Here is a 20,961-nt window from a genome sequence, read left to right as displayed (position 1 = left end):
GCTGAACAGACTGCCAGCAGGAAGGCTGTTTTCAATGTTAATAGTCGGAGAGACAGGCCGCGGAGAGGTCTGAACGAGGCTCCTGCTAAAAATTCCAGGACCAGGTTGAGGTTCCAAAGAGGTACCGGCCACTTTAGGGGGTGGTCGGATGTGCTTAACTCCTTTCAGGAAGCGGGAGACATCCGGGTGAGAAGCTATGCTGCCGCCTTCGTTCTTGCTGCCGTAGCATGACAATGCGTCCACCTGTACCTTGATGGAGTTGAGGGGACAATCCCATCTGTAGGCCGTTCTGTAGGAATTCCAAGACTGCAGGAATTTTGCCTGAGCGAGGTATGATATTGTGGTCCTTGCACCAGGCTTCGAATACTCTCCAAACCCTTATGTATGTTAGAGATGTGGAGAGCTTGGGTGCTCGGAGTAGGGTGTCGATTACAGCCCCCGATTATCCGCTCTTTCTCAGGTGAGCCTTCTCACTGGCCAGACCGTAAGAGAGAATCGAGCTGGGTCCTCGTGGAGGATCGGTCCCTGTTGGAGTAGGTCTCTGTGTGGAGGTAGTGGCAGGGTGTTCCCTGTCAGTAATCTTCGCATGTCTGCATACCATGGTCTTCTTGACAAGTCCGGGGCCACAAGAAGTACTGGCCCCCTGTGTAGACTTATCTTGTGAATGATCGCACCTAGTAGGGGCCACGGTGGAAACGCATTTAGCAGAGTCTCCTGTGGCCATGTCTGTACCAGGGTATCGATGCCCTGGGACTGAGGTTCTCACCTGCGGCTGAAGTAATTGGGTACTTGGGCTTTGGATCGGTTTGCCAGCAGGTCCATGGTTGGTGTTCCCCAACGCTTCACTATCAGTTGGAATGCTATGGTTGACAGCTTCCATTCTCCTGAGTCCAGACTTTCTCTGCTGAGGTAATCTGCCGTGATGTTGTCTTTCCCGGCGATATGGACAACCGAGATCTCCTGGAGGTTCCCTTCCACCCACAACATTAGGGGGTCTATTTCCAGAGACACCTGTTGGGTTCTGGTTCCTCCCTGATGGTTGATGTAGGCCACTGTTGTGGCATTGTCCGACATTACCCTGACCGCTTTGTCTCGGAGTCTGTGACCAAACCGTAGGCAGGCTAGTCTGACTGCCGGGCTTCTAGGTGATTGATGTTCCACCCTGACTTCTGCATTCCACTGCCCTTGGGCGGTTAGCTCTTCGCAGTTTGCTCCCCATCCTCGTAGGCTGGCGTCCGTGGTGAGCAGGATCCAGGCCGGTGAGGATAGTTTCTTTCCCTGGCTCAGGTGGCCGTCTTGTAGCCACCACTTTAGTTGGGTTTGGACTTTCCCCGTTAGCAATAGACGTACGGTGTAGTTTTGAGACAGTGGGCTCCATCGCGATAGGAGTGAGCGCTGTAGGGTCCTCATATGAGCTCATGCCCATGGTACTACTTCCAGTGTGGATGCCATGAGACCGAAGACTTGTAGGTAATCCCATGCTTTAGGGCAAGGTTCACTCAGCAGGGTTCGCAACTGGTTCATCAGTTTTAATCTCCTCGTCAGTGTCAGGATGACCTTGTCTTCCTTGGTGTTGAATCGGACTCCTAAGTATTCTAGAGTCTGAGAACATAAGAACATAAGAAAATGCCATACTGGGTCAGACCAAGTGTTCATCAAGCCCAGCATCCTGTTTCCAACAGTGGCCAATCCAGGCCATAAGAACCTGGCAAGTACCCAAAAACTAAGTCTATTCCATGTAACCATTGCTAATGGCAGTGGCTATTCTCTAAGTGAACTTAATAGCAGGTAATGGACTTCTCCTCCAAGAACCTATCCAATCCTTTTTTAAACACAGCTATACTAACTGCACTAACCACATCCTCTGGCAACAAATTCCAGAGTTTAATTGTGCGTTGAGTAAAAAATAACTTTCTCCGATTAGTTTTAAATGTGCCCCATGCTAACTTCATGGAGTGACCCCTAGTCTTTCTACTATCCGAAAGAGTAAATAACCGATTCACATCTGCCCGTTCTAGACCTCTCATGATTTTAAACACCTCTATCATATCCCCCCTCAGTCGTCTCTTCTCCAAGCTGAAAAGTCCTAACCTCTTTAGTCTTTCCTCATAGGGGAGTTGTTCCATTCCTTTTATCATTTTGGTAACCCTTCTCTGTACATTCTCCATCGCAATTATATCTTTTTTGAGATGCGGCGACCAGAATTGTACACAATATTCAAGGTGCGGTCTCACCATGGAGCGATACAGCTGTAGACAGCTCTTGTTTGTATTGACCACCCATCCGAGGCTCTCCAGCAGAGTCTTGACTCTGCTGGTTGCCTGGCGGATTTCCTCTGCGGATTTTGCCCTGATCAACCAATTGTCTAGGTAAGAGTGTACAAGGATTCCTTCCTTCCTCAGTGTTGCTGCCACCACCACTATCATCTTGGTGAACGTCCGGGGTGCTGTGGCTAACCCGAAGAGTAATGCCCGGAACAGGTAGTGATGGTCCAGGATTTTGAAGCGAAGGAAGCGCTGATGTTCTTGATGGATCGGAATGTGTAGGTAGGCTTCCGACAGATCTAGGAATGTGAGGAACTCTCCTGGTTGTATCGCCCTTATTACAGAGCGTAGGGTTTTCATGCGGAAGCGGGGGATCCTCAGGTGGCGGTTGACAGATTGAGGTCCAGGATGGGTCTGAACGTTCCCTCTTTCTTGGGGATGATAAAATAAATGGAATAAGGCCCAGTATTTATTTGTTGTGGACGCACTGGGGTTATGGCCTCTAGGGCCATTAATCTGGTCAGAGTAGCCTCCACTGCCACCCTCTTGGAGGGGTCGTGGCAGGGTGATTCCACGAACTTGTCCTGAGGGGTTCGGAGGAAGTCCAGGTAGTATCTCTCTTGAATGATGGTTAGGACCCACTTGTCCGAAGTTATCTTGACCCATCTGTGGTAGAATAGGGCAAGTGTGCTCCCTATGGCTTCTTCCTTTGGACGGGTCGGCCGAATCTCATTGTGGGGTGCAGTTGGGGCCGGGGCCCGAGCTGGTTCCCTTTTTGTTGTGCTTGTTCCAAAAGGACTGGTTCCTGCCTGTAGGATGAGGTGCTTCATAGGTGTTTCTGTATGGATTGAAGTGCTGTGATTTTCTGACCCTGGAAGATCAGGGGAAGGGTCGCTGGTTTTTCTTATTCCTGTCCTCCAGTAGTCGCAGCAATGGGGACTTGCCCCATTTGTTAGCCAGTTTCTCTAGTTCGCTGCCGAACAGGATGGATCCTTTGAAGGGCATCCTTGTGAGTCGTGTTTTGGAAGATGCGTCGGCCGACCAGCTTTGGAGCCAGAGTTGCCTCCTGGCTGCCACAGCTGATGACACTCCTCTGGCCGCTGTGCGCACCAGATCGGAAGCGGCATCCGCAAGGAATGATACTGCTGGTTCCATGGCTTCCCCAGGGATGTTGCTCCTGGTCTGTGATAGGCAGGCACGTGACACCACGGTGCAGCAGGCCGCTATTTGTAGCAACATAGCGGCGGCGTCAAAGGACTGTTTAAGGATGGTTTCCAGACGTCGGTCGTGAGCATCTTTGAGTACTACACCTCCCTCCACTGGGATAGTAGTGCGCTTTGAGACCACGCAGGCCATGGCATCCACACTTTTGGGCATGTCAGAAGGTCTTTGGCTGCCGGGTCCAGAGGGTACATGGCTGCCATAGCCTGTCCCACTTTGAATGTAGACTCTGGAGCATTCCATTCCAGGTCAATTAGCTGCTGGACAGCTTGTAACAGAGGGAAATGGCGGGAGGTCTGGCAGAGTCCCTCTAGCAGGGGATTCATCTTAGACTCCCCCGAAGCACTTGTGCCCAGGATAGCAAGCTCCTTCAGGCTGTGGGAGATCAGGTCTGGGAGCTCGCCCTTGGTGAAGAAGCATCTCATGGTCCAGTGAGGCTCTGTCCCCGGGGGGAGTTCACCCTCTTCCAGGGGTTCTGATTCCTCCTCCGATTTGTCCGTGTCCCTGTAGGTGGGACTTCTGGGCGGTGGATTCATTTGTCTGAGCCTAGAGGGGCCTGGAGCGTAAAGGTCTTCTGGTGGAGGCTGTGGCTGTTTTGCCGGAGGCTCCGTCTGCATGTGAACGAAGGTGTGTAGGCCTTTAAAGAATTCCACCCATGAGATAGATGCTGGGTCCAAGCTAAGGGGCGCTGTGTCCCTGGGGGTCCTCATTTGAGGGGGTGTCCCGCTGGAATTTGATAGGTCCTGGGTACTCTTTGAGTAGCTAGTACTCGGCCCTGGGTGGGACTGGCCCTGGGCTGGATCTTCCAGGGCCTCTTCTCACTTGTCACACAGGGCGTTGGCCTCTTCGTGTTGTGCGGCTCTGATGTGGCATGCTGGACAGAGGCCTTGAGCCTTGAGCTCCGTTTCCGGTGGTGCCATGGATATAGGCACGTAAATCTTTATGCGCTCCGGTGCGAAGAAGATGTGCGTGCGGGTTGTGTGTGCGCCCGGCCCAGTAAGCGCGTGATACGTGCGTATCTTGTGCGCACGGTACTTGTGCGTGTAACTTTATGCGCACATGTATTTTGTGCGCCTGGATAGCCTTGTACACCCGGATTGAGACGTCGGACAGAGTAGCGAATAGAGCCAAAATGGCGACGGCGACCACACGGTCAATATGGCGACCGCCTCGGAGGATCTCCACGTGGGAGGACCCTTGGATCTAAAAGGGGCCTAGCCCTGCTAGGGCAGATCAACCTGGTGGCAATGGTCACAGCCGGTGACCTGTGTGACTCCTTGAACCTTGGAGACCGGAGTCTTTAAAGAAGATTTCTACCTTACCTTGTCTTCGGCGCTTCCCGGTTTCGTTCCGGGCGGTCTCTGGCTGCGGGGGGAGAGGGCAAATACTTTCACCGCTGCGCTCGAGGATGCACCCGCTGCCTCTCAGCCGCGCCCAAATTTGGGGGATAGGACCCGCCGAGTATCGGCCGCCGGACCGAGGCTTACCTCCGAGGGACCATGGTAATCACCTCGGGAATTCTCAACTGGGGAAGGGACCCGAGGGTGTCACCGCAGGAGAGCGGGGCTCGTCTGTAGAGGTAAGTTTTCTTCTAAATTTGGGTTTTCTCCGTTGAATTTGTTCTAACGCTGTGAGAGCATGCAGGTAGTCCCTAACTGCTATGGAGACGGAAAATACTGAAGAGCTGCACTTCCTGCAGGGGTATATGTACAAGGGCTGATGTCAGATTAGAAATCTGATCCGTCTCCAACTGCTATCAGGAGTACACTATACCCATTGGTCCTGAGTCCATCTGCTACACGTTAGGAAACATAAGTTGTAACTGTGATGGACGTAAAGAGATGTTGGACAACCCTGTATACAAAGAATTGCAGTAGTCTACGATAGGAAAAACAGAGGCCTGTAAAACAGTATGAAATTCAGGTAGATGGAGAAGCTTTTTAAGACCAGCCAGGACACGAAGTCTATAGAAACCTTGAGAAATGATATGTTTGATTTGAGGGCGAAAGGAGAGAGTACTCTCTAAGATAAAACTGAGACTTCTAAGGTGATTCTGAATAGGAAAAGAACAATCGTTAAGAGTGATTGTGTTGATGTTAAAAGAAGAATAAGGACTATGTATGGCAAGGAACTCTGTTTTGGACATATTTAAAGATAATTTGTGATACTTTAGCCACTTTTGAATAGAGGAAAAACAGATATTAATATGTTCTAAAGTGTCATGCCTTGAGGGGCGAATACGTAAAACAAACTGGATGTCATCAGCGTAGAGTTTATAACTATCAGCTAAAGTGGAGAGAATTTTGCAAATGGGAGCAAGGTAACTATTGAAGAGTGTAGAAGAAAATGCCGATCCTTTGAGGATATCGGTTTTAATGGGGTTGAGAGAGGAGAATTAATTTTTAAATTTAATGGATTGAGTTCAATCAGAATGGTAAGAGTGAAATCAGTTGAGAATGGTACCAGAAAGTCCACATTCCTGCAAATGGAAAAATAGAATGTCATGGTCAATTGTGTCAAAAGCTGCAGAGACATCTAAAGAAACAAGGAGAAAATGTTGACCTTAGTCAAGACCTCTTCTTAACATATCAGAGTAAGAGAGGACTAAAAGCTCAGTATTAATAGAAAGTCAAAAGCCATATTGATGAGGATCAATTATAATCATTCTAATAAAATAAGTATTTCAGAATTACTTACAAATAGAACATCTATTAGCCGTATACATTTTTTAAATTTCCCAAGCACCAATAAAATATTTTAAAACAGCAGTCACATCAAATAACACCCAATAATTAAAATTAATAAGGATAAATAAAGTCCCTGCTGTCCATACCTGGAACTCTCGATTTCCAGTCATCCTGAGATTCTGGAGGATTAGGGGGCTAGAGGGACTCACAAACTTTATCCTCTCTTTCACATACATTCGCATGTTCATTCTTTTTTACTCTCTTTCACACAAACATTGTCACATAGATATACATACATACTCTCATACACACCCACACACACTCTCATACACAGGCTCTAAAACTTTTTCCCCTCCCATGCACACAAAAGCTCTTACTTCCCCAAATTCCCCCATACACACACAGGTTCTCACCCACACAGACCTCCAGGCAAGCATCTATTCATTCTTACACACAGACCCCCAGGCAGGCACCCAATCATTCTCTCTCACACACACAGATCTCCAGGTAGCATCCATTCTGACACACACAGACAGACCCCCAGAAAGACATGCATTCTGACACACACAGATCCCTAGGCAGATACCAATTCTCACACATACCAGACTCCTAGGCAGGCACCCATCAGACACACACACATACACACATAGATAGATCCCCAAATAGGCACCCATTCTCTCTCTCTATCTCACACACACAGACCCCAGGCAGGCACCCATTCTCTTTCATACTCACACAGACAGACCCCCATTTTCACACAGACAGATCCCCAGGCAGGCACCCATTCCCACACCCACACACAGGCAGACACCAGGCAGGAACCTATTCTCTCTCTCATACACACAGACCACCAGGCAGGCATCCATTCTCACAACACACAGACAGACCCCCAAACAAACACTCATTCTCTCTCACTGACACAACCAGATCCCATGGCAGGCACCCATTCATTTACACACACTCATAACATAAGCATTGTCGAGTTAAATGTATAACATTGATAAGACAGGCAAAGAGAGAATTTGAAATGATGTTGGCCATAGAGGCAAAAACTATTAATAAAAACTTTTTAAAATATATCCAAAGCAAGAAACCTGTGAGGTAGTCGGTTGGACCATTAGATGACCAAGGTGTTAAAGGGGCTCTTAAGGGAAGATAAGGCCATTGCAGAAAAACTAAATGAATTCTTTGCTTTCGTGTTTACTAATGAGGATGTTGGGGAGATACCAGTTCCGGAGATGGTTTTCAGGGGGTGATGAGTCAGATGAACTGAATGAAATCACTGTGAACCTGGAAGATGTAGTAGGCCAGATTGACCAACTAAAGAGTAATATATCACCTGGACCGGATGGTATGCATCCTAGGGTACTGAAGGAACTCAAAAATGAAATTTCTGATCTGTTAGTTAAAATTTGTAACCTATCATTAAAATCATCCATTGTACCTGAAGACTGGAGGGTGGCCAATGTAACCCCAATATTTAAAAAAGGCTCCAGGGGCGATCCGGGTAACTATAGACCAGTGAGCCTGACTTCAGTGCCGGGAAAAATAGTGGAAACTATTCTCAAGATCAAAATCGTAGAGCATATAGAAAGACATGATTTAATGGAACACAGTCAACATGGATTTACCCAAGGGAAGTCTTGCCTAACAAATCTGCTTCATTTTTTTGAAGGGGATAAGAACATAAGAAAATGCCATACTGGGTCAGACCAAGGGTCCATCAAGCCCAGCATTCTATTTCCAACAGTGGCCAATCCAGGCCATAAGAACCTGGCAAGTACCCAAAAACTAAGTCTATTCCATGTTACCATTGCTAATGGCAGTGGATATTCTCTAAGTGAACTTAATAGCAGGTAATGGACTTCTCCTCCAAGAACTTATCCAATCCTTTTTTAAACACAGCTATACTAACTGCACTAACCACATCCTCTGGCAACAAATTCCAGAGTTGAATTGTGGGTTGAGTAAAAAAGAACTTTCTCCGATTAGTTTTAAATGTGCCCCATGCTAACTTCATGGAGTGCCCCCCCTAGTCTTTCTACTATCCGAAAGAGTAAATAACCGATTCACATCTACCCGTTCTAGACCTCTCATGATTTTAAACACCTCTATCATATCCCCCCCCTCAGTCGTCTCTTCTCCAAGCTGAAAAGTCCTAACCTCTTTAGTCTTTCCTCATAGGGGAGTTGTTCCATTCCCCTTATCATTTTGGCAGCCCTTCTCTGTACCTTCTCCATCGCAATTATATCTTTTTTGAGATGCAGCGACCAGAATTGTACACAGTATTCAAGGTGCGGTCTCACCATGGAGCGATACAGAGGCATTATGACATTTTCCGTTTTATTCACCATTCCCTTTCTAATAATTCCCGACATTCTGTTTGCTTTTTTGACTGCCGCAGCACACTGAACCGACGATTTCAATGTGTTATTCACTATGACGCCTAGATCTCTTTCTTGGGTTGTAGCACCTAATATGGAACCCAACATTGTGTAATTATAGCATGGGTTATTTTTCCCTATATGCATCACCTTGCACTTATCCACATTAAATTTCATCTGCCATTTGGATGCCCAATTTTCCAGTCTCACAAGGTCTTCCTGCAATTTATCACAATCTGCTTGTGATTTAACTACTCTGAACAATTTTGTGTCATCTGCAAATTTGATTATCTCACTCGTCGTATTTCTTTCCAGATCATTTATAAATATATTGAAAAGTAAGGGTCCCAATACAGAACCCTGAGGCACTCCACTGTCCACTCCCTTCCACTGAGAAAATTGTCCATTTAATCCTACTCTCTGTTTCCTGTCTTTTAGCCAGTTTGCAATCCATGAAAGGACATCGCCACCTATCCCATGACTTTTTACTTTTCCTAGAAGCCTCTCATGAGGAACTTTGTCAAACGCCTTCTGAAAATCCAAGTACACTACATCTACCGGTTCACCTTTATCCACATGTTTATTAACTCTTTCAAAAAAGTGAAGCAGATTTGTGAGGCAAGACTTGCCCTGGATAAAGAATCATAATAAATTACACAAATGTCTTAGGAATTAAAGCACGAAGAATAAGAAGTATTTCCAGATCTGCTAACCTCTAAAATTCTATCTCCAGACTGCAAACGACCATCCTTTATGGCAGCTCCCTTTGGCAAAATGTTCTTTACAAAAATAGGACCGGGGCCATGCACTGACGAGTCCCTGGTAACAACCGTGAAACCAAGTCCTTCTTGTCCTATAGAGGAGATAAAAGGGAAAACTCAGATTACCCTTGGGCAGAAACCTTACTTAAAAGGTAAGAATAATCAAAATCATCATCTAACAAGCAACTATACATAAGCAGCCAGCATATTTCATTTTAGCACCCATTAAAAAAAAAAAAAAAAAAAAAAAGACATACAAGTGACTGATCATCGTTACAATAAGAAAGAGGGCAAGGAAAGAGTTAAAAGGGTAAGTTCATGAACTACAAATGATTGTTTGTCTGGGAGGTATCACTTTACCATAATAGTTATCCATGAGTGTATTAATCACTATCAGGTTGGTAAGTACAATCCCAAAATTTTAAAAAGCAGAAGACGTGTTCTATTTAAAAACAATAATATTGCTTTGTTTAATAAACCTTTGTTACTGAAATGTCTGATGTTCAAACTTCCACATATTTGGAGACTTGTCTCCAATTATAGTTCTTTGTTCTTTAAGTGTCTGTTCAAAAGTACAGAATTCTCTATGGGACATGAAGCTCATCACTCAGAATTCTCAACTTGAGAAGTCACAACTTAAAATTCTGTCACATTCAGAGACTGATGGAAAGTGGCAAAGGTATTGGAATCCAAAGGTAAAAAACGCAAGAGGTTCAATGGGTAATCTCAGCATAGGCAGCGAATATAAGAAACTTGCTTGCTAAAAACAAAGCCCTGGCCAGCCCCAAGTAGACCACTGTCTCTGCACAGAAACAATACAGATACTGTTATTGAAGTCATCACAGTTTTTGTATTTTAACCATTTCATTACCTTTTTTGAGGTCTATCTTTATTTTTCTAGAATGTTTTTTGCTCCCAAATCCCAAAGGACAAATTGATGGTGAGGACAATTTCCTGCCCACCTGAGGGAGGGTTGGGCTCTTGCTTGGTTGTAGAGATGCATGTGTGCCAGCTTCCATGGTGTTCACTGCAGTTTGTTCTCCTATCTTCACAGTTGGTTTCCCATGGATCGGAAGTGGGACTTTTGTTTTAGAAATACCGTTGTCATTATTTAAAATAGTAAGTGGAGCAATGAGCGACTTTTCATATGGGTCACGGTTGTACGAAGGAACCACTTCTACTACGACACTTGCATTATTCATTGCCTGTCGAAATATATCCTGAGCCCTGTATAAGAGTAATGGAAAAGGATGTTGGATTTAGATTTTTTTGCATTTTATTACTTAGTATTTCAAATCTAAGCTCTAAGTGAGTTACAAATTCAGAAATAGTTGATAGTTAATAGAGAAAGATTCATATCATAACTTAGAATAAATACACAATAACTACTGACATGATTAAAGACGGTTAAAAAAAACAAAACAAAAAACAAACAAACATTACTTACCTGTGGCAGGTTATTCTACAAGGATAACAGGATGGAAATCCTCACAGGTTTAGTGATGTTATCAAACAAAGCCCTGATCAGAAACCTTGAATTCACAGCTTCTAGATCAATGGTTCTGAACCTTTTTTCCGTCGGGACACACCTGATAATTCCCTAATGTGTGACACATTGAGCACATGACAGTCACAAGGCTATCCTACCACCACCCCTCCGTAATGGGTATAAAGCAGAACTAGAACATTCCCCATACAACTCACCATACAAAAAAGATATTCTGGTGTTATCTCAATAACAGCAACACAAACTCCCTCTACTACCAGGCACAATAGCCCTACTTATAAAAAGACAGCAGTTCACCACCAATGCATGTCCTATTGAGAAAACACAACAAATAAAGGCCTGGATTTATCAACATACACTAAATATTGCATGCAATAGGAAAAGGGGCATGTTTTATGGTAATAGGCAGTTTATCGCAATTTGTGCTAATACCTATGCGAACTGCTGTCTTAATGCAAATTGTGATAAGTGCCAGAATTGTATTTCCTACATACAACCACTGGGGGGGGACCATATTTAGTAGTTTCAAGCTCCTGGAGAGCCAGCCTAACTTTCAGGGCCACTGGGGGGAGGAGAGAGGGAGAGGGAGAGAGACTAGCCATAATGCCCTCACACTAGATAGATATTTATATTAGAGATGTGAATCGTGTGATGGATCGTCTTAACGATCGATTTCGGCTGGGGGGGGGGAGGGAATCGGATCGTCACAGTTTTGTTTTTTTAAATATCGTGTAAATCGTAAATCGGGGGAGGGCGGGAAAACCGGCACACTAAAACAACCCTAAAACCCACCCCAACCCTTTAAAATAAATCCCCCACCCTCCCGAACCCCCCCAAAATGTCTTAAATTACCTGGGATCCAGTGGGGGGGTTCCGGTGTGATCTTCCACTCTCGGGCACACTAAAACAACCCTAAAACCCACCCCGACCCTTTAAAATAAATCCCCCAACCTCCCGAACCCCCCCAAAATGTCTTAAATAACCTGGGGTCCAGTGGGGGGGTCCCGGTGTGATGTTCCACTCTCGGGCCACGGGTGCATTTGATAGAAATGGCGCCGGCGCTACCTTTGCCCTGACAGGGCAAAGGTAGCGCCGGCGCCATTTTGGTTCCTGTCCCCCGACGTCGCGAGCGTAAGAGATCGCTCCCGGACCCCCAGGGACTTTTGGCCAGCTTGGGGGGGCCTCCTGACCCCCACAAGACTTGCCAAAAGTCCAGCGGGGGTCCGGAAACGACCTCCTGCACTCGAATCGTGTTGCCATAATGCAAAATGGCGCCGGCTATATGGCCGGCGCCATTTTGCATTATGGCAATATGGCCATACGGGCGGCGCCATTTTGCAACGAGTATTGCAAAATGGTGCCGGCCGTATGGACATATTGCCGTACTGCAAAATGGTGCCGGCCGTATGGCCGGCGCCATTTTGCATTACGGCAACACGATTCGAGTGCAGGAGGTCGTTCCCGGACCCCCGCTGGACTTTTGGCAAGTCTTGTGGGGGTCAGGAGGCCCCCCCAAGCTGGCCAAAAGTCCCTGGGGGTCCGGGAGTGATCTCCTACGCTCGCGACGTCGGGGGACAGGAACCAAAATGGCGCCAGCGCTACCTTTGCCCTGTCATATGACAGGGCAAAGGTAGCGCCGGCGCCATTTCTATCAAATGCACCCGTGGCCCGAGAGTGGAACATCACACCGGGACCCCCCCCCCACTGGACCCCAGGTAATTTAAGACATTTTGGGGGGGTTCGGGAGGGTGGGGGATTTATTTTAAAGGGTCGGGGTGGGTTTTAGGGTTGTTTTAGTGTGCCCGAGAGTGGAAGATCACACCGGGACCCCCCCCACTGGACCCCAGGTAATTTAAGACATTTGGGGGGGTTCGGGAGGGTGGGGGATTTATTTTAAAGTGTCGGGGTGGGTTTTAGGGTTATTTTGGTGTGCCGGTTTTCCCGCCCTCCCCCCGATTTACGATTTTTGACGATAAATCGGGGGAATTCCTATTATATATCGCCTCTAACGATTTTTGACGATTTAAAATATATCGGACGATATTTTAAATCGTCAAAAAACGATTCACATCCCTAATTTATATCTCTATGGGAGGCCAACCTAGTAACTTGAGGTGAGGCTTAGGTATTAGTGTAGGGGTTAGGGGCGTGATCATTTGCCATAGTGTCCAAGGGTCCACCCAAAACCTTACAAACAATAACAGGTATGTCGGGAATGATCTCAAGTTCTCAAATTTTACTGCTAATGCCATCTTGAAACTTGTACTATGCTAAAGAAAGCCTCTTTCTAGAGTTGATAGGGTAGATATGTAAAGGTAACATATCAAGGTGTGTTTGGAAATTCGTCTTAATCAGGCCTGTGGCACCCATTATAACTGGGACTATTTCTGTAACTTTCTACCACATTTTCTTGGTCTCTGATTGTATCTCTTGGTACTTAAAAATCTTCTCTTTCTCTATACAATCCACAGAATAATCACTGGGTATCGATACCTCTTATCAGCAATGCCATTCTTGTGTTTTTCATCTTTACCACAATGTCTGGTTTTCTAGCATCAATCTTTCTATCAGTTCTATCAGTTGGAATAGGAATGTTCCAGGTGATCACAATTTCATTGTTCTCTTCATTTCTATTAGGGGTATGATGCCAGTGGGGGGTTTTTTGGTACAGCAATGTTATAGTGTTTATACAGTTTCCAAGAGATTAGGCATGCCACCTTGTCATGCCTTTCTATAAACAAGCCTTCTGCTATCAGCATGTCACATGCAGTGATGCAATATGTAACCACTTCCAGTTCTATTTTACAGAATCCGCACTTGTTTGTTTTGCCATTATTTTCTATGCTAACTGAGAACTTTCTTGTCCATAGCCCAGTATCCTGTTTTGCAATTATCACTCTCTCATCCTTAGGCTTGAGCCCACTTCTTCTTAGCCACTGCAGTATTAAATCTTGATCTACATGGCATTTCTGAAGTAACTCTTTCCACTGTATTCATACTTTTGCCAGTTATCTTTCCTTCTTTACTGGTCAAATTATTTAAAAGTATTTTTTTCTTATTTTCCTTATTCTGTAGCTTCTTTCCACTTCAGAGGTGGTGGATTTTCAGTTATTCCTTCTATTTGCTGGAAAAATTGTTTCAAGTTCAAGAATAGAGACTGATGATTCTTATTCACTTTCATACTTCAACACTATTTGGGCATTTGGGTCTCCTGATGCCACTGAGTATTCCTGAAGACCTATTATAGTAGCTCTATATATGTAATCAATTTCAATGAGACCCATAACCACTTCGGCTCTAGGGAAGTACAATTTAAGCATACACTGGTTCTTACAGATTATCTGATGGGCATGGAAGAGGAGTTTTCTTGTTTTACATCCAATTCTTCAAGATATTTATGGGGCCAGTCTACTACTCTAAAGCTGTTTGCAGGAATAGAAAGCGTGTTATCCTCTTCCATAATGTTACGGCACTTTTCAATATCAGCTTCAGTCTCCTATAGTACTCTTTACTAATCTTCGCTCTCAGTTCTTTATACCAAATTGTTCTGCCTTCCTCTGCTCCTGAATATTTGAATATATCTTCCTGCTCCAGTTCCTTTATATTGCAATATTCAGAAAGGAGATATTTTCAGTTTTGCTTAATTTTCCTTTAAGGAAAATGTCAAATGTCATCCTAATGTTATTTGAGAAACACTTTACTGCTCAAAGCTGTTCTAATAAACAAGCATCACAGAGTTGTAGAGTTTCAAGTCACCTATAAATAATAGGTGAGATGTCATTGATAGGGGATTGGTAGCTCTAAGATTAAGGTTAATTCCATTACACAAGGAGTTAGAGTTCTCACAAATCGAATGCCAAACAAAACAAAAGCGATGAAAGGAATATCCCTAAAATGTTCCTTGCTGAATCTTAAAGTTAAGAATGACATATTGACCATCTTCATTCAGCAACAACTGTTTTTTTTATTCCATATGCTTTTTTGCGACCCTTCTATTCAGATGCCAAGATGTTATTAGAGTTGATATGATCTTGTATTCTATTCTCCATCTATTGCAGTGAACTTTTTATAGATTGTAGGCAGGCAAATTATTGGTTGATTGTTTTTGAGGACCTCCAGTGATACACCTTTGCCTTTCACAGCTACCTCACCAGTTGCCTCTTCCAATTGTTCTGGTTGATTGGAACCTTACCTTAGTTCTGGTAACATAGTAATGAGGGCATATATAGACCACATGGTCCATCCAGTCTGCCCAGCAAGCTGCTTATGATTGTAACTGCTGTTCTATGCAGGGTACCCCCATGTTTTCTGTTAAGAGTAGCAAATCCCATGACTGCTTCCTTTCCTTTATGCTCTGCTTCCTGGACAGACATGTACTGCTCTCTTCCTCCAGCACTATACCCTTATCTTTCACTTTTATCACAACAATTGCCTTTTACAATTGTTCTGGTTGGCTTGGTACCTTTGTTCTGGTGGTCCTCTATTGATCAGGGACTTTTATCCTGGTGATCCTTGAGTGTTCAGGCACCTTTATAGTGGTGCTCCTTTGCTTCTCAGGCACCTCTCTTCTGGAATTCCTTTCTGCATTTTCTTCTTCTGCAGCACAAGCTTTCATCTGTTTTAAGATGTCATCACTTAGGTATTACATTTTATAATTTCTCTCACTAAAGCTCTTAAGTTATCATTTGTTGCCTTTTGACACTTTTCCTTTGATAGGTTTCCTCTTTCTTCCATTTATTAACAGCTGTCTTTGCATACCTTACCGTTTTAAATAAAGGGTTTTTGGCATAAAGATAGCAATACATTAACTCCATTTTCTCTTCAAAAGTCTGAGCTGTTGAGGGTTTACTGGCTCAACTTGGGCAGAGATGCGCCAAGAGTGTTAATTGCACTGTTGATGCAATTAGGCCCAACATCCTCAACATGTCCCTTGCTGATGTCTACTGACTCTCTTATTTCTTCCACAGCAGACATCAGCATGATAACATTTTCTTGTTGAAGAAAAGCTTTGACCTGAGTTGCATCTAGCAGAGCTTGCATGAATTCCAAATGAGGTGGCGGACTCAGATAGGATTTGGAATAATTTATGATGAATCCCATCAACTTCAGCACCTGAATGGTTTTGTGCATTTGTCTGTAGCTAAGAAATTCTTTGCACCTGCACCACCTATAGGCATAGATGCACCACTACAACTGCTAAACATTTTGTAAATACTTGTGGTGTAGCTGCTAGGCAGTAGGGCAGGATACAATACTGGAAGTTATACTTCCCAATAATGAATATGAGAAAGTTCATGTGATTTGAATATATCTGTGTGGTTATGCGTATCCTTTAAATCCAGGGAGCTTAGCTGATCCCCTTTTTGAAGAAAAGGAATTAGGATGCCCAAGGAAATCATCTCGAACTTCTCTTTTATTAAATTCCTGGGTCAAGGATAAATACAGTCCTTTTTGTTTCTTTTAAGATGGGAGCTACTTGGAATAAAATACCTGCCCCTCTTTCCCCTGTTGGGACAGGTTTGACTGTTGTGGCTTCCAAGAGGAAGAACAGCTTCTTTAATAGTAATTCTCAATTTTGAGAGACAATGATAAACTCTTGTGGGCAATCTGTTAGAATTTTCAAAAGACTAAGCCTGTACTTATTCTGAATGATGGAGAGAATCAAGCTATTTGAAGTTATATTTGCCCAGTGATTTATGTAAGCCTTCCCCAGGGAGACAGGAGGTGAAGTTGCCTCTTCCTAGGTCACCTGCAGCAAACAGAGGCTCAAAATGTCCCCCAGGCATTCTCAAATGTGAATTGACTTCTCTGCGGGGATACTTAGGAGGATATATAGCTGCTTCTAGCATCCCCAACTCTGACCAGGACTGATGTCTGTGCTTCTTCATCTTCATTCACTGCCCCACATAGTGTCCATTGGTGCCAATACTGATAAAGTGAAACCCTTTGCTTTCATTGGGTGGAAGGAACTGTGCCCTCAGTATCTACCAGTGCTCAAAATCAATGAAGAATGATGCTTCCTTAATATCTGATGCACCACCAACATCAGATGCAACTCCTGGGGCACTCAATATTGATGACTCCAATGCTGATGCAGCATGCTTGGACTTATCTAACTCAAATAAATTTTCCATGAGCTCTAACCAGATATGACAACTTCTGGGAGTCATATTTCCATATGTAGAGCATTGCAAGATGTCATGGTTATGCCCAAGACAGCACATATCTGCATATCAGTTTGTCGTTGACATAATGTAGCTGCAGTTGGGGAACTCGGCGAAGCCTTTGTTGTTCTTCAGTTTGGTGGACATCAGACAAAAAAGACAGTCAATAAGAAATCAAACAACTTAAGAACATACGAAATTGCCATACTGGGTCAGACCAAGGGTCCATCAAGCCCAGCATCCTGTTTCCAACAGTGGCCAATGCAGGGTACAAGTACTTGGCAAGTACCCAAACACTAAGGGGTATATTTCAATAGCTGCATGTGCTACCCGGTGTGCACACATGGACACGCCGATTTTATAACAGGTGCGCAAGTTATAAAATCAGGGGGGCTGTGCGCACATGCGTGCCAGATATTGCAATCCGCGTGCACAAGGGGGGGACACGGTTTAGCAAAATTTGCACGGCGACACATAGGGGTCTTCCCCAGTTCCTTCCCATTCCGCTCCAATTAAGGAATGGACTGGAAGGGAACTTCCCTACCCCCTACCCCTCTCCCTAAATGCTGGTTTGTTTTTTTACCTTGATTAAAAAAAAAGGCCCAAGTGATGCACTGATATCAGTACCAATCGATTTGGGCATGTAAAAATAAAGAAAATCGAAAATTGAAAAAATGTACGCCCACGCGTACCTCTTAAAATCCAGCCCACAATCTCTCTCTCTCTATCTACCGTATTTTTCGCTCCATAAGACGCACTTTTTTTCCCCCAAAGGTGGGGGGAAAATGTATGTGCGTCTTATGGAGCGAATATAAAAAAAAAACCAAACAAAAATCTAACAAACACCCCCCCGACTCCCCCAAGACCTGCCGACTTAATTTCCTACAACCCCCCCCCCCCAAGACCTGACAAATTAATTTCCTGCAACCCCCCACCCTCCTGACCCCCCCCAAGACCTGCCAAACGTCCCTGGTGGTCCAGCGGGGGTCCGGGAATGATCTCCTGGGTGTGGGCCGTCGGCTGCCAGTAAACAAAATGGCGCCGACGGCCCTATGCCCTCACTATGTCACTGAGACCGACCGCTGCTATTGGTCGGTCTCAGTGACATAGTGAGGGCATAGGGCCATCGGCGCCATTTTGTTTACTGGCAGCCGACGGCTCACGCCCAGGAGATTGTTCCCGGACCGCTCCTGGACCCCCGCTGGACCACCAGGGACGTTTGGCAGGTCTTGGGGGGGGTCAGGAGGGTGGGGGGTTGCAGGAAATTAATTCGGCAGGTCTTGGGGGGGTCAGGAGGGTGGGGGGTTGCAGGAAATTAATTCGGCAGGTCTTGGGGGGGTCAGGGGGGTGGAGGTTGTTAATTTAAAGGGTTGGGATGGGGGGGGGGGGTTTGGGGGTTCCCACAGAAAGAAAAATTTTCTGATCTGGGGAGTGGACCGAAATGGCCCTCCCCAGACCCGAAAACAAAATGGGGAGAAAAAAAAAAACTATGCACTCCCCTAATTTGCTCCATAAGACGCCCAGACGCAGAGCCGGTTTAGCACAATTTTTTTTTTTTTTAAATTTTCCCCCTCTGAATCCTAGGTGCGTCTTATGGTCAGGTGCGTCTTATGGAGCGAAAAATACGGTATATACACATGTACACACATACAAATATATATATATTATATATACACACACATTTATATGTACAATAAAAGTGCGGCAAGGACTTAATTGGTGTCACCAGATACAGCAATGTTTTTTCTTATGCTGTTCCCAGCTAAATCTTTCTCTCATCAAGTCACTGAACCTGACTTGATATGTCAGCTCTGCAAGTAAATCTAACTCATGACCTACAGCTAAAGCATGGCCTAGCTCAACATGCTTCAGAGCCTAGACAAGAGCAGAAATAGATGTCTGGCTGAAGCAGTTAGACTTTTATTAGTCACTATCATTACCTAAAGGAAAATTCCTGAAGCAAAACCTTTTAAGACTGAGTTTTCTTTACTGCCTCTCTAATCCAAATGTATCTACTTCCTCCTATGAAAAGTAAATGGAAGGAACATGGAAGGTAAAGGGATGCTCTGGGAAGAACATGATGCAGGGAGGCTGATTCTGTTCTGCATAGCACACTCCTGCCAGAAGAATGTTAAACAAATTAATCAGCAGAAGCTGAAGTAGCTGAGGCTTTGACATATAAAGTGTTCATACTTTGGTTTGCTTTTTAAGAGTTCATTTAATTTGTTTTGATTTTTTTTAAATGGAAATGGAGGATATTTGGATAAAGTAGAAGTTCGGTTCAAGAAAAGGGTTGTTTTTTTTTTTCAGAAAACAAAAGAAAATACATACAAAACAAAATTAAAACCATATATAAAAGAAAGAAATACCACTCCATTTATCAAGACATTCCACTGTTGCCTAGAACAGAATCTAAAAAAATAACTTTTACTAGATACAATCTAATGGGCTCCCAAGTCCTCTGCACTTCTAACCTCTGACTTAATTTTCTTGCCATCATCATTTCAAATTTATAGACAACCAATATCTCGTTCCACTATGCATTCACCATTGCATGTGTAAAATCTTTCCTGTTGGACAAAATTAGCTTTATTGCAAAAGCTAACAAAGTTCTGTTTCTTCTTTAGGGGTGGAAATGCATAATCGAAGAAAGCCAATCTTAATACTGCATTAACAAGGGACAAGTCCACAAAAAAGATCAAGAATCACCTTAACGTTTTAGCAAACTGATTGCCAAAGATGACAAAAATGTAAACATTCAAATGATATGGGTGATAAAGTCCCATCTCTTTATTACATGAGCAACTTGCCCCTCCCTCAGTCTTAAATAACTTAGAAAGTTTGATGGATGTCCAATATACATGATGTGCTAGAAAGAACATTAAATCATTGACTGAGATATGAACACTGATAAAGAGATTCAAACAAGTCTCCCAGAATTTACCTGTAATTTTGCTCCAATACCTCTCTACTATACCCTTATTAAACCTTTCAAGGCAAGATTATCCCTTTTTTCCAACCATCTATAAAAACTTAATACTAATTTCAAGAATTCCATAGTTGATTCACATATTTCCAGTACTTCCACTATTCTCCTGCAGGTTCATTTTTAAAGCTTGGTTGCTTACCTGTAAAAATAGTTCTCCAAAGACAACAGGACAAATCATCCACACAAATAAGTGATGTCATCTGACGGCCCATGCATGGGCATGCTCATTCAGAACTCAGAAAGAAAAGTCTTTCTGAACATATGCAGGAATTCTTATCTGCTGGAGCTGCACAAGTCTCCTCAATCTTTTCTTTGCTGAGCTTTAACTCTGAGGGAAGGAGGCTGGGATTGTGTGCCTAACTTATCCTGCTGTCTACAGAAAGCACCTGTCATAGATAAGCAAATTTGTTTTCTATGTAAACAATCAAAATTAAATGCAGACACACAAGAGAGGACTCGTAAACTGAGGGGTGCATAAAACATGCTTGTTTTTATTAGGAATATGCAACCTAGAGAAAAAGCAGAAGGTGGGAGAATTAAAGCTATTATTTGAAGAGGTTTTTTTTTTAGAACTGCTTGACCAAATGCACTATCAGTGTAAGAGTCCTATTCTAGAGAATAATATTGGACAAAGGTATGAACAGAGGATCAGGTAGCTGCTTTGCAAATGTATTGTACAGAAGTAGATGAAAGAAAAGCTACGGAAGCTGCAGACACCTGGATCCGATGAACTCTGACCTTATTAGGCAGGTCTATGTCTGTCTTTATTTTATTTATTTATTTGTTTTTAGCTCACACCTTTTCATTTAACAGATTGAGATGCAGTCCGACAGTCAAGATGAGAGTCTGTTTGGATCAAAAGAAAATTGAGAAGCATCCCTAACAGACTTTGTCCTTTCTAAGAGAGCATTCTTCTAGAGTCCAGTGTTGGAGTGCTGCTTTACTGGCATGAGGCCTTGGGAAGAAAGCACGAAGGACTATAGA

The 20,961-nt window shown here is 44.1% G+C and overlaps 1 protein-coding gene across 1 annotated transcript in view; it reads right to left on the bottom strand.

Annotated features, from left to right (window-relative positions):
• Positions 1-20,961, bottom strand: part of PARD3B (par-3 family cell polarity regulator beta) — a 2,091,605-nt gene that overhangs the window by 1,068,577 nt on the left and 1,002,067 nt on the right. The window contains 2 exon segments of the mRNA XM_029606318.1: positions 9,270-9,409; positions 10,189-10,544. Coding sequence (XP_029462178.1) covers positions 9,270-9,409; positions 10,189-10,544 — 496 coding nt within the window.

The sequence above is a fragment of the Rhinatrema bivittatum genome, chromosome 6 (genome assembly GCF_901001135.1).
Source record: "Rhinatrema bivittatum chromosome 6, aRhiBiv1.1, whole genome shotgun sequence".
Lineage (NCBI taxonomy): Eukaryota > Metazoa > Chordata > Amphibia > Gymnophiona > Rhinatrematidae > Rhinatrema > Rhinatrema bivittatum.
Note: the sequence above shows the minus strand (reverse complement) of the source record. Positions and strands in the feature narration are given on the sequence as shown.